Source organism: Berghia stephanieae, chromosome 8 (genome assembly GCF_034508935.2).
Source record: "Berghia stephanieae isolate SIO BIC M18660-M18661 chromosome 8, UCSD_Bste_1.3, whole genome shotgun sequence".
NCBI lineage: Eukaryota > Metazoa > Mollusca > Gastropoda > Nudibranchia > Aeolidiidae > Berghia > Berghia stephanieae.
Genome location: NC_088367.1, coordinates 33,527,807 through 33,542,806, shown reverse-complemented (window position 1 = coordinate 33,542,806; position 15,000 = coordinate 33,527,807). Strand labels below are relative to the sequence as shown.

The 15,000-nt window shown below is 37.9% G+C and overlaps 1 protein-coding gene across 2 annotated transcripts in view; it reads right to left on the bottom strand.

Annotated features, from left to right (window-relative positions):
- Positions 1–15,000, bottom strand: part of LOC144978547 (uncharacterized) — a 95,855-nt gene that overhangs the window by 19,353 nt on the left and 61,502 nt on the right. For both annotated transcript variants that reach the window (XM_078924761.1, XM_078924760.1), the window contains exons 3-6: positions 9,363–9,468; positions 7,836–7,969; positions 4,065–4,161; positions 2,338–2,471 (exon numbers count right to left, since the gene is read on the bottom strand). In XM_078924761.1, coding sequence (XP_078780887.1) covers positions 2,338–2,471; positions 4,065–4,161; positions 7,836–7,969; positions 9,363–9,468 — 471 coding nt within the window. The remainder of the gene's footprint in view (positions 1–2,337; positions 2,472–4,064; positions 4,162–7,835; positions 7,970–9,362; positions 9,469–15,000) is intronic.

Below are 15,000 nucleotides of genomic sequence, written 5' to 3'. Positions count from 1 at the left end.
CCAAGAAAAGGTAAGACAAAGGGGAATTTGTTCAAATAGGACACAGATGTAGATTCCAATGTACCTAGATTGAGATCGCCTAACAGTTTCATCCAGACACACGCACTAAGAGGAATACACTCAAAATGTTTACAAATCATATTTAATATTATGTAAACAAAACATAATTCAGTGCACAACAGAGATTTACAAGGAGAAAATATAATCTCCCAAAACTAACCATACATTTGAATGTTTCCCTCTCATCCAGGGTATCCGGCCAGGGCCAGGACAAAACCAAGTAATCCCATTCCAAGACAAAGACATAAAGCAAACCGGAAAACAGATACAAGGGGATAGAAGACAAAGTAAGTACCTCCCTGTCCACTATGGGAGGCCAGGAACCCAAACCCAGATAGCAATCTTTAACAGGGGGTTTTATCACTTTCAACAGTGCATGCAATACGCAGTTTTTCGTTCTTCTTATATATAGCGCAATATCCACTAAACGTGCTCAAAGCCAACAGCAACCCTTAACATGTAGAACGAGACATGACGCCTGTTAAGCGATATTACATTTTTTTTTCGGACAGAGACAACGCTGTTAACGGCCATGTACTCATCTTACACCTGAGTACGGTGAGATAATGTGAGTAAAGAGTCTTTTCCAAGGACTCAACTATGCGCCGAGCGAGGCTCGAACCCAGGACCTTCCGATCCGAAAGCGAGTGTCATACCACAAGACCACATAGCCACTCATCACCACTCATTAAATCAAATCTTTATGGTTTGATCTCCTAGCATACCACATAATATTATGCCCAACAGCATAGGCTTTATCGATTATCGATATGATTATAATCGCGTCTTAAAATATCAGATCGATTTGACAACAGTTTAGTCGTAAGTACAGGATGACTCCTAAAAAAAAAATCGAACAAGACACGCTTTGTTAAAGCCAGTATTCTGCCGTTTTATGACAAAAGGACGTAAGCGCCATCTTCATAGTTTTGTAGCTATGGTGAAAAATATGTAAGAAATCTAGCGGATTTGTGATATATTTCAATTTTAAAATGTATTTCTGTTGTTATTAATATTGCACATGACTACATGATCCAGATAGTATTGGGCGTCATGAAATGGGTATTCCCATAGGTTTACAAATAGCTATTTTTTTTTTTTTTTCGTTGGCGTTTACCCTGACATTTATGAGTGCAATGACGAAACACAATTTCATTGTTTTTAAAGTCAGAAAGCGTTTATTTCATTTATCTCTAAGGAAAATGCATTTTTCATTGATTTTGTCCCTTACTTGTGTCCGACGGAGTGGCCGAGAGGTAAAGACATTGCACGGAAGGACCCGCCCGGGTTCGAGTTCCGTTTCGGGCACTTTGGGTTTTTTTTCCTAGGGCAAGATTATCAACCCCCCCCCCCTCTTCCCCCCAATTTGCTCACTTTGGACAACATGGGTGATTCCTGTTGACACCAAGCATCTTTTTTGACGGACTATCTATATTTCTTCATGGAATGCCTAGGCTACGGGATCTAATGGTAACGCTGAGAAACGGCGTATAAAAAAAAAACTATTATAAAGCTAAATGCATCACAAAACAAAATACATTGTACACAAGAGAACACAGAAGGTCTGAGGTTCGATTCCCAGTAGAGTCGGGCTGATTTTTTTTTTGGGGGGGGGGGGTGTCTTCTCTCAGTCCCAGGTTTTAAAGTTTTTGCCAAGATGAGTCTCATTTAAATCGATCGATATTTGCAGGACGAGTTTTCTGGTGGCCAAATTTTTGAATACGTGTCTTTCTACAGTGCGACAGTTGACTGGTTGTTGGGTAAAAGTTGAAAGTGTGTGCGTTCTCAAAAAAAAAAGGTATACACGTACATGCACTAGTGTCAGATAATTTTTTTTCTTTCTTTCTTTATTTTCTTAAACCTCAGGAAAGAGAGACAGCCAACGTTTGTCGCTACTTTGTTAGTTTCCTTTTATCGTCTTCTCGTCTAATATTCTGTTTAAAAAATTTTTTTAATGTGATTTCATGTCATTCTATTTATTTATTTATTTATTTATTTATTTATTTATTTATTTATTTATTTATTTATTTATTTATTTATTTATTTAATTATTGATTTATTTATCTATTTATTTATCTATTTATTTATTTATGTATTTTTAATCTTGTTAGTTATTTACTCATTCATTCAATCAATTATTTATCTATTTATCTATTCGACTGAATTTATCTAATTATTCATTTAATTATTTATTCATTCATTAATCTATCTATATATCTGTCTATTTATCTATTTACTTCTTTCTTTCTTTCTTTCTTACTGGTGTAGGATACTTACATTTGGCCGAGACGTTCTTCTTCATGTTGTCCACATAATTCCCTAGCATCTCCATGTTGGCACTTCGGTATCCCAACTCCTTCTCACACTTGGTTAGAACTACCTGGACGCATGAGATGGCCACGGGTCCGTGTCTGAGGGGGGACAGGAGCACCGGTAAAATTGGGAATAAATGGGGATGAAAATACATCGATCTTATATTATATATATATATATATATATATATATATATATATATATATATATATATATATATATATATATATAGAATGCAAATTGTCACTCACATTTTTTGTGGCCGAGACGATTCGTTTCTGTGTCTCTTTCTTTCCTTCTTTATTTTTTAAACCTCGGGAAAGAGAGACAGAAACGAATCGTCTCGGCCACAAAAAATGTGAGTGACAATTTGCATTCTATATTAGCTCTAACCATCATTATCGAGCACTTTCGTACCTACGAGTACCCACCAACACTCATATATATATATATATATATATATATATATATATATATATATATATATATCGCTCTCTCTCTCTCTCTCTCTCTCTCTCTCTCTCTCTCTCTCTTTCTCTCTGTATGTAGAGTGTGTGTGTGAGAGAGAGAAAGAATGAGAGTGAGAGAAAGGGAGAGGATAGATAGATAGATGGGTAGATAGATGGATAGATTAATACATAGAAAGTTAGATAGATAAATACATGGAGAGGTAGGTAGATAGATAGATAGATAAATAGATAGATAGATAGATAGATAGATAGATAGATAGATATATAGATAGATAGATAGATAGATAGATAGATAGATAGATAGATAGATGGATGGATGGATGGATGGATGGATGGATGGATGGATGGATGGATGGGGTGGATGGATGGATGGATGGATGGATGGATGGATGGATGGATGGATGGATGGATGGATGGATGGATGGATGGATGGATGGATGGATGGATGGATGGATGGATGGATGGATGGATGGATGGATGGATGGATGATGGATGGATGATGGATGGATGGATGGATGGATGGATGGATGGATGGATGGATGGATGGATGGATGGATGGATGGATGGATGGATGGATGGATGGATGATGGATGGATGGATGGATGGATGGATGGATGGATGATGATAGATAGATAGATAGATGATGATGGATGGAGGATAGATAGATAGATAGATGAGATAGATAGATAGATAGATAGATAGATAGATAGATGGATGGATGGATGGATGGATGGATGGATGGATAGATAGATAGCATTTATTCTCACCTTATTCTGTTACATTCTACGACAAAGCAGAATGAAAAAACGCTGTAGGAGAATGTAACAGAATGAGGTGAGAATAAATAAATAAATAAATAGATAGATAGATAGATAGATAGATAGATAGATAGATAGATAGATAGATAGATAGATAGATAGATAGATAGATAGATAGATAGATAGATAGATAGATAGATAGGTAGATAGAGAGATAGAGAGTTTTGTGTGTTGGTCCGTCATACTTCCTGATGGCAATGTGATGAGCCGCTTAATCAAGCTTGGCTAAGAAGGTCACAACATTGCCATCCGGAAGTATAACGGACCAACACACAAAATTACTCATAAACGTGGATGGCAAAAAACAAAGACCCGAGTGACGTCAATTTCATTCCATCTATAAGTGCTCATTTAGTATTCATTATTACGTTTTATTTGCATGAATACAACTCAAGACACTCACTTGCATAACATTTCTTCATTTTTCTCACTGTGGGCATTGAATAGACTAGGGTGGAGGCACTTGTTTAAACCATGGCAAGTAGTGACTATTTTGTGGCCTGTGGAAACAAGTAAATAATGCATGAATACTGAAAAAAAAATACAATATTATTCAAAACAGAAATTTTACGAATAAAAAGACGCAATAATTTTCCTTTTCTTAAATTGAAAGGGCAATGATAACACTTGAAATATAAGGAATTTTTTTCTTTCGGGTCTATTCCAATGGTAGACTGGGATAACCCAAGCGTCCGCCGCAGTGCAGAGCCGCAAAGTGAGCTAGAGCCAGGTGATTTGCTCAGGGCCACATAGCGTGGCGTGTAGTTGAACTCGGTACGAAGCTAAGACCATGCGTGCAGCAGCTGAATCATGCTGTCCTATGAGTAATGGTATAAGAGTAATTTATAAACTTCTTTTCGAAATTGAGACTCAAAATAAACAGCAATTTGGTTATGATGATAACAATGGTTGTGATGATGATGATGATGATGATGATGATGATGATGATGATGATGATGATGATGATGATGATGATGATGATGATGATGATGATGATGATGATGATGATGATGATGATGATGATGATGATGATGATGATGATAATAATGGTGATGATGATGGTGATGATGATGATGATGATGATGATGATGATGATGATGATGATGATGATGATGATGATGATGACGACAACAATGATGATGATGATGATGATGATGATGATGATGATGATGATGATGACGACAACAATGATGATGATGATGATGATGATGATGATGATGATGATGATGATGATGAATAACACGTTCAAATAGCATTCAGGTAGGTCGTAGGTCTATAAAATAATAAGTCGAGTTGATCAATTTTACGCAAGGACTGTCTCGTGAATAAATGAATGAATGATGAATTAACGAAGGAATAAATGAAAAAAACGAATGAATGAATAAATGAACAAACCAACGAAAGAATGAATGAATAAATGAATAAACGAATGAAAGAACGAACAAATGAACGAACGACTAAATGATGTAAGAATGAATGGACGAATCAATGAATGAATGATTAAATGAATGAATGCACGAAAGAATAAATGACTCAATCAAAACCAATCAATTGATAAAATCAAAACAATAAATCGAACACCAAACTAGCCAATGATTGAATCACTCACTCAATCAACTTCATTTTAATTGATTTCCTGGTATAGGCATTGAACTACTAGACACACACAACCAATACCATGTTTAATAGTTACAGTTGAATAATCAATAACGTTCAACTAACCACCCGAGATTCTAACAGAGTTTGTTGTGAACAGAAAAAAATCAAACAAAACAAAACAAAACAAAACAAACAAACAAGCAAAACCAAAGAAACCATTTATTTGTTGTGTATGTGTTTGTTTTTTAAAAAGAGTTTTACAGCCTTGCGACACATTGAAGTCGTATCAATCAGCGCCAGTGAAAAGGTAAGGAATTAATAAATTAAATGGGATAGTCAAAACATTCTAGAATTACAATTTAAGTACCCAATAAAAAGTAAGGCAAAGGTGAATTAGCTCTAAAAGGGAAAACAGATGTAGATTCCAAGAGCATACCATCAACGTTCTAAGTTTAAGATCACATAAAAGGCTCACCCAGAGCACAGGTCTCACCAAGAGGAACCCACTCATATGTTTACAAATCATTATATATTTTAAACAAAAAAATACATAACAGACAGATGATTTACAAGGACAGAAATATCCTCTTCCGAAACTATAGCAAAACATCTGACTGTTTTCCTCCCAGTCAAGGACTCCGGCTATGGCTAGGATAAAACTAAGTAATCCCGTCCCAATACAAAGACAGAAAACAAACTCGGAAAACAGATATCGGGGGATAGAAGAAACAGCAAGTGGCTTCCTGCCCATCATGGGAGGTTACAGGTCTGATAACCCAAATTGCTATGGTCCGAAGTGCACAAATTTTCAGGTCTGATAACACAATTGTATAGATAAGAAAAGATTCCCTTTATTCATCCCCAAGGGGAAATTTGTCTTTAGGGTCTATCCCAAGGGAAGACTGGAATAACCCAGGCGTTAGCCGCAGTACAGCGCCGCAAAGTGAGCTAGGGTGAGATGGCTTGCACAAGGCCACACAACTCTACAAATGTCTTCCCTCACATTTTTTGGCATAGGATCGCTGCAGCTTGTTGAGCTGGTCTACAAATATATCGTACATCTCTTTCTCGTCCTTCAGTGCATCGCGACAAGCTGGTAACTTGGTCTCCAGAATTACAATTGAAGCACCCGAGAAAAAGTAAGGAAAAGTGGGATTAGCTCAAATGAGGAGCAGATGTAGATTCCAATAGCACACTAGTGTACTTAGTTTGAGATCATCTAAATGTCTAGCACAGGTTCCCATCAAGAGGAACAAACTCAAATATTTACAAAAACAATGTAACAATACATAACAGAGAGATGATTTACCAGCCATTTTCAGAATTTCCACTGAAACTTCACACCCACCCAAAACAAGAATAGATTTTTTTTTTCAACTCGAACAGAAAAGGATCAAGTACATTCAATACATGTAATAGTCTTCAAAAGTCGTATTGTCACTTCCTTCCTAATGACGTATGGTAACTTAGTAACACTGGCTCTAAACTATCGGAACAATGGCGGACGCCGTATGAAATATTTTCCCGGCGAGCTTAAACGCGTATCCAGAGGAAAAAAACCCCATCAATTTATCATGTATTGACTTTTACACATTCTGATCACAAGGCATATGAAAAGGGAATGAAAAGTTCTAGCCAGCATGAAGAATAAATTGGATTCAATAGTCTGATGACACGCGCCCGGCAACGGCGGCCATCTTGGTTCTAAACAAAGAAAATCTTTACTTTTTATTCTTCATGCTGGCGAGAACTTTTCATTCCCTTTTCATATGCCTTGTGATCAGAATGTGTAAAAGTCAAAACATGATCAAATTGATGGATTTTTTTTCCTCTGGATACGCTTTTAAGCTCGCCGGAGAAATATTTCATACGGCGTCCGCCATTGTTCCGATTGTTTAGAGCCAGTGTTACTAAGTTACCATACGTCATTAGGAAGGAAGTGACGGTACGACTATTGAATCCTATTGTCCAGCGTCTAATTTTTATCGCTAGAACAAAATATTTTCTTTCTAATTTGTGATGTACAGATGATATCAGAATGAGAAAATTGTTGGTTGCATCGTAACGAATTTGACGATTGTCCTATGGATTGGTAAGGGGAAAAAATTGAGTTTTTATATAGCGCAATATCCACCAAATGTGCTCAAAGCGCTCTACAAGGGGTCCCTGGTCAACAGCAACATTTAACATGTAGGACGGGACATGACGCCTGTTAGGTGATATTACAATTATTCGGACAAAGACAACGCTGTTAACGGCCAAGTACTCATTTTACACCTGAGAACGGTGAGAGAATGTGAGTAAAGAGCCTTTTCCAAGGACTCAACTATGCGCCGAGCGCGAGGCTCGAACCCAGGACCTTCCGATCCGAAAGCGAGTGTCAGACCACGAGACCACATAGGAGAGGGTTAAAACAATCCATTAATTGCCTACGGATATCAGACTTGCAAATAATAATGTGCTCGGAGATCGGACCCAAATTAAGAATGTGTAGTCAGTACAAGAAAGCGTATTATTACATCACAATAAGATCGTATCTAATATAATAAAATACTCTACAAATGTCTTCCCTCACATTTTTTGGCATAGGATCGCTGCAGCTTGTTGAGCTGGTCTACAAATATATCGTACATGTCTTTCTCGTCCTTCAGTGCATCGCGACACGCTGGTAACTTGGTCTCCATACAGTCTAACGCCGGCCTTAGCAACCTGTAAGGGGGGAAAAGGCACATCAAGAGTTCCAATATAATTGTTTTGTTTGCTTGTTTGTTCGCTTGTTTGCTTGTTATGTTGCTTTTAAAAAAAAAAAAAGAAGAAAAAAACGTGACATTTATATTGCATTCATCCCGATAGCTCAGTCGGTAGAGCACTCGATTCCCATGGAGTCGAGATTTGTTTCAGGCCCCACTCTGCCCTCTCAGCAGTATTTGGGTGGCTGGGTCTGTTCTATCCGGCGGTAGGGTAGTAAGCAATGGCTATCGTCCGCTCCATGAAATTAATGGCTCTGAAGGACTAATTTTTATATACTGCGTAATAACCACCATGTATACTGCAACCACCAATGGGTAAAGACGATACAAGTTATTTAGAATTTTATTTTATTTTATTTGTTTTCCACGTTAAGGTGTGTATTGTTGTGCTGACGAAGGGTTTGTACCCGAAACGTCCATTGTCTGTATCGTTCTTATACGAAAGCCTCTCCATTTTCACTCTTTCGTTAGTATTTTCAGAATCCATTACCGTGCCCTTGATAGTACATCCCACACCAATCAAAGGGAACAACAGTTCGATGTGACCTTGTTTGCCAAGCTGGTCGGAAAGTGTAAAGAGCTGAAGAAAGCCATCACAGAAGAAACGATGGTTTTTCTTGTCGAGGCTACAATGCGTGACAGGTCATGCAATGCCGTATGAATGAATGACAGGCGCTGCGCCGATAATCGATGGGAATCAAATTCTCTGATCATTATCCTGTTACAATTCTCTTTCATCGACGCTTTATTATTATTATTATCATTATCATTGTTATCATCATCGTCGTCGTCATCATCACTAACGTCATCGTCGTCGTCGTCATCGTCATCATCACCATGAACCAAAAGAGAAAACTATGTGAAACTAAAGCGGTTATAATATGATCGAGAAAGTCGTGTGATAACTATTCACCCATTTGGCGGTATAAAAACAATAACAATGATCAGAGGTTGAGAGAGGTTGATGTCATTCACGTAATTGTTTATAAACAAACAACTATGTTTGTCCGAGCACGTGTGTAGAGTGTCACAAATTCCATGTTTTAATGGGCATGATCTATATTAACTTTCCATGTGCTCGAGGTCATTGGTCACATTGCAAAGTGTGCTCCAAGTGAGCCACTAAGTGAGAAGTGTTCACAGCTTTTTAAATATCTAACATCACGACTGGTCATTTTATTTAGCTTGACACATGGGAATGTTTATAACTTTTGTAAACAAAGCATCGTGATTACATTTGTTAAGAAATAGCCAATCGTTGGACATCAACAAATCATGTGATTGATGACTTGATGGACGAAAATATAGATCGCTCCCATTGGTCAAAAATCTTCTGGTTATTTTTCACTCACCTGCAAAGCGTGGGATTGTCTTTGCTCTTTGTGGCGTCTTGGAATTGAGTTGTGATGCATTTCGACACGTCGCACTTGTTGCCGCTTGCTGTCACCGGGGTCAGCACTGGAAAAGACGGAAAAGGAAATTAAATGTTAGTGACGGCGGTGGTCTGGTTGTAGAAGTGGTGGTAGTGGTGTGGTGGCGGTGGTGGTAGTAGTGGTGATGGTGATGGTGGTGGTGATGGCGGTGGTAGTAGTGGTGGTAGTGGTGGTGGTTGTAGTAGTGGTTGAGTGGTGGTGGTGGTGGTAGTAGTAGTAGTAGTAGTAGTAGTAGTAGTAGTAGTAGTAGTAGTAGTAGTAGTAGTAGTAGTAGTAGTAGTAGTAGTAGTAGTGGTGGTGGTGGTGGTGGTGGTGGTGGTGGTAGTAGTAGTGAAATTTCCATCGAATCAATGAGAAAACATTGATCGGACGTCATCTTTAACATCCGAGTTCACAAAATGTACTCGCCTTGCCTTCCACTAATCGGCTTAACGATGAGAGGATTAACATACAAGATAAACATTTTATTTTGTCATCTAGGACACTATGTTACTGTTTGATAAACAAAGATAAGCACTGGAGTAGGTGTGGGTAGTTGACGTTGGGAGGTTGTTATAAAAATACAAATGGATTACTCGGTTTTGTCCTGGCCCTAGCTGGAAGGGAAACAGTCAAATGTATAGAGTTTTGGGAGATGATATATGTTTTGGCTTGTAAATAATCTCTCCGTTATGCACTGAACTATGTTTTATTTACATATTAAATTATAAACGATTTGTAAAGATTTGAGTGAATTCCTCTTAGTAGGGACCTGAGATTGTGTCGAGATGAGACTTTTAAAAGATAGTGTGATAGTAAGATAGTGTGCTCTTGGAATCTACCTCTGATCCCTATTTGAACCAATTCCCCTTTGTCTTACCTTTTCTTGGGTGATTTAATAGTATTTCTATAACTTTTTACTATCCCTTCTTCCCTTGTACTGGCGCTGATATGACCTAAATGTGTCGCAAGCGCCGTAAAAAACCCTTAAAAACGAACAAACAACAAAAGTATAAATACAATCGAGATTAGATGTTAAAAGAATTGATTGGACTGTTACAAGAAACATGTGATGGTGGCGGTGATGGGTGGCGGTGATGGATGGCGATGATAGCCTATTCATCTCAAAGTGCATTTTTAAATCTTTAATCCGGATTTATGTAATTATGAGTGTCTGAGTAGCCAGGTGGTTAGTCGGTTATACACACACACATACTCTCTATCTCTCTCTCTCTCTCTCTCTCTCTCTCTCTCTCTCTCTCTCTCTCTCTCTCTCTCTCTCTCTCTCTCTCTCTCTCCATCCATCCATCCACCCATCCATCCATCCACCTACCCACCTACCTACCTAACAACCTATCTATCTATCTATCTATCTATCTATCTATCTATCTATCTATCTATCTATCTATCTATCTATCTATCTATCTATCTATCTATCTATTTATCGACCTATCTATCTATCTTTCTATATATCTATCTCTCTGGACCGACGGACGGAGGGAGGGATGAAGGCAGGGACGAATTGACCGACGGATATATATATATATATATATATATATATATATATATATATATATATATATATATATATAAGAGAAAAGGGAGAGAGAGATAGAGAGAGATAACTGGATAGCTAGCTAGATATATTAATAGGTTAGTTTTCGATTAATGTGTTGAAAAGACACCGATTGATCGATAGGTATATATTATTATATTACGGACCCAGATGTATCAGTGAATCTGGTGTACAGTCATAGTATATTGGCTATGGTTGTGATGGTGTCTAGGAGTAGAAAATATGAAAATATCCTATTAAGTGGGACAGACGAAAATGGGGAAAACAGGAATCCACACTGCCTTACACTGAAAAAAACACGTATATATGAAATTTTGGCCAGGAAATGTCCTGCTTCGGATATCGATCGATTTTAATGACCCTCATCTTGGAAAAAAACCCTCTCAAACCAGGGAATCTCGCGAAGTCCCAGGTTTGAGAATCATTTTAATCGATCGATGTTTTTGAAGGACAAGTTTTCTGGCCAAAATTTAAAAAACGTGTTTCCGAGTACGGCAATATCATAAGATCAATGATGATCCATTGACTCTTTTGAAAGGAACCGGAAATGATTTGAGGGGAAAGCGGAGAGTCTTAATTTCCTTTGTGGAGTGGGGAAAGTATTATAGATTATATCGGGATCATCTTGTGTATGTGGAGAAGGGATGGCAGGGGGAGGGGATAGGATTCGTCTGGGCCAAGTGACGATCTTAAACGATAAGAAAATTATTAGGGATAGAAGAATTTATTAGGGATGAAGACAGACACAGAGAGAGAATGAGAGAGAGAGAGAGAGACAGAGAGAGGGAGAGAAAGAGAGAGGGAGAGAAAGAGAGAGAGAGAGAGAGAGAGAGAGAGAGAGAGAGAGAGAGAGAGAGGAGGTGCGGAGGGCGTTATGATCGGAGGAAGGATCGAGGAAGTTAAAAGTCGGGTTTTTGAGAGAAAATAAGCACTAGGAAGGGAGCTGAAAGGAAAGAGCGTTTGAGAAAAGGAAGAAAGAGGGAAGGGTGTGACATAGAGAAAGTGAGAAATGGGGGTGAGGAGGAATAGTTTTTAGGGTTTTTTTAAAAAGAAAAAACGGTGACGGGAAAGAGTGAGATAAAGAGCGATAGAGAGTTGGAGTGAGGAACATTGAATTTAAAAGAGAGAGAGAGAGAGAGAGAGAGAGAGAGAGAGAGAGAGAGAGAGAGAAGCCAGATAGATAGATAGATAGATAGATAGATAGATAGATAGATAGATAGATAGATAGATAGATAGATAGATAGATGGATGGATAGATAAAAGACGGGTATAATATATTAGGTATATATCCATCCTGTTTTCTGCTGCAAATCACTCGTCTAACTCCCAGCTGACATGATCACTTCCGGTTGGCACGATCACTTCCGACTGGCCACTACTTCCGGTAGAACTCGAGGACCGACAACTCTTATTCGTCCATAACAATCCCGGCAGCGAATTTTGTTCTTATCTATTTTGATTTAGTTCTATTCTTTCCCGCCAAGTTCACAAATGCAAATGTATGTATGTGATTTCAATTCTTTGTTAGAAAAAAAAATAGTCAATGATAACAATTATAATGTTAGCAACATTCGTACAAACAAAATAACAAAAAAAAAATAATGAAAAAAAAAAACAACAAAAAAAATAATGAAAAAAACAAACAAACAAAAACAAAACAACGACGACGACGATAACACAAATAATAATACCAACAGCAAACACGATAATGATAATAATAATAATAATAATAATAATAATAATAATAATAATAATAATAATAATAATAATAATAATAATAAACGAAGTGCTTATTCGACGGTGGCCCCACTATTCGCAGTAGTAGAAGCGCTCTCCCGTCTCTGAAAATTAGTTTTTATCCCCTCACTGAAAACAACACTGTATGTTCTGTTCAAAACGGGAATGGCTTGAAGTTGAATGTGTTAGTTTGAGAAGGAAAGAAGAGGAGGGATGATTGAAACATTTTGTGTGACTGAGAATTGAGATTTTGAACGTTTCAACTTTTCCTTCAAGTCTGAAACTTGACAAGGTCGTGTTTTGCTTTGTTTTTGTTACCCCAATCCAATCCATGAAAATTTCCCCGTCAATATATATATTGAATCGTGTTTGATACAAATATGGTACGAAAAGTGCTCGACATGTAGTAATGGAGCGAATTATTATTTTTTAAATATTTGCCACAATGTTTGAGACAGTCTACATTAATGTTTCAGGCTTAATTAGCCATCGTCAGGAGTTGCAAACAACGAACAAAGGAACAAACAACAACAGTCAACAAACCAACTCAGTCCTGACGATGGCTAATTAAGCCTGAAACATTAATGTAGACTGCCTCAAACATTGTGGTAAATATTTAAAAAATTATATATATATATATATATGAAGGGCGAGTTTTCTGGCCAAAATTTTAAATAAATCAATGTGTTTTTCGGGAGTAGGTACGGCGGGAAAATCATAAGCCAAAAAACCCAGACATTTCCAAATCGATTATTTAGCCAGTTCCCAGGGACAAGAACATCCCCGTCAAATGAACTTCATAAGCAAACGTCCACTCTGTCGTACTCTGGAAAAAAACCATATTTGAAAATTTGGCCAGAAAACTCGTCCTTCAAATATCGATCGATTTAAATGACCCTCATCTTGGCAAAAACTCTCAAACCTGGGACTTCGCGAAGTCCCAGGTTTGAGAGTTTTTGCCAAGATGAGGGTCATTTAAATCGATCGATATTTGAAAGACTTCGCGAAGTCCCAGGTTTGAGAGTTTTTGCCAAGATGAGGGTCATTTAAATCGATCGATATTTGAAGGACGAGTTTTCTGGCCAAATTTTCAAATATGAGTTTGTTATTCCAGAGTACGGCAGCACAATTTGTCTTGGGGATCAGCAGTCCGTGATTACAACAATGCCCTGTCGGACATCAGCAGAAACACTGCCCGCTGGGAACGCAAAAAAAAAAAAAAAAAAAATAGGAATACATCATTTGCTGTGTCAACAAAATACCCACGACATAAAAGCCCTGGGATTATTTTGTCTATAAATTTATAATACCATTATGCACGGGCGATGATGTTAATAGATACCCACAAAAAATATAGCTCAAGATATAGCGAGCAGTGAAACGCATTGCCTCGTAATTAAAAAAAAAATTAATTAAAAATTGAGCTTTTATAGAGGGCAATATCCACTAAACGTGCTCAAAGCGCTTTACAAGGGCTCCCTGGCCAACAGCAACACAACACAAGACGGGACATGACGTCTGTTAGGCGATATAACAATTTTATTTTAGGACAGAGCTGCTACCGGCCAGGTACTCATTTTACACCTGAGTAGGGTGAGAAAATGTGAGTAAAGAGCCATTCGAAGGACTCAACTATGCGCCGTGCGAGGCTCGAACCCAGGACCTCCGTTCCGAAGGCGAGTGCCATACCACAAGACCACATAGCCGCACAATTTCGGCCTTCTCAGTCATAATATTAGCGAGTTAACGATTGGTATCCCGAACCTAAATGATCGACCGTCGACGAAGAAGAAGACCAGGATTTCTTTCTCGTCGTTGATCGATCGATTTAGGCTCCAGGATCGTAATAGGCTTCAACAGTCGTGACGCCACTTCCCTCGAAATGACGCTTGTAGCTTAGTAATTAAACTATCGGAGCAATGGCGGACGCCCTTATGAAATACTTCTCCGATGAGCATGAAAGTGTATCCAGAGGAGAAAAACATTATAAATCTGATCATGTTTTGACTTTTATACATTCTGATCACATGACATGTGAAAAAATTCTAGCCAACATGAAGAATAAAATGTACTGATTTTCTTTGTTTAGAACCAAGCTGCTGGTTACTGGCATAACACTGATTCAGAAACTTTTCAAGCTTTTAAACTAAAGACTAATATAAGAAGATAACTCACCTATTCGATTATAAAGCATTGAGGGTCCGACCAAGATGCTTATTGAAAAAGTTATGTTGGGGCGAAGCTTGCGAGTGCGCGTCGGACACA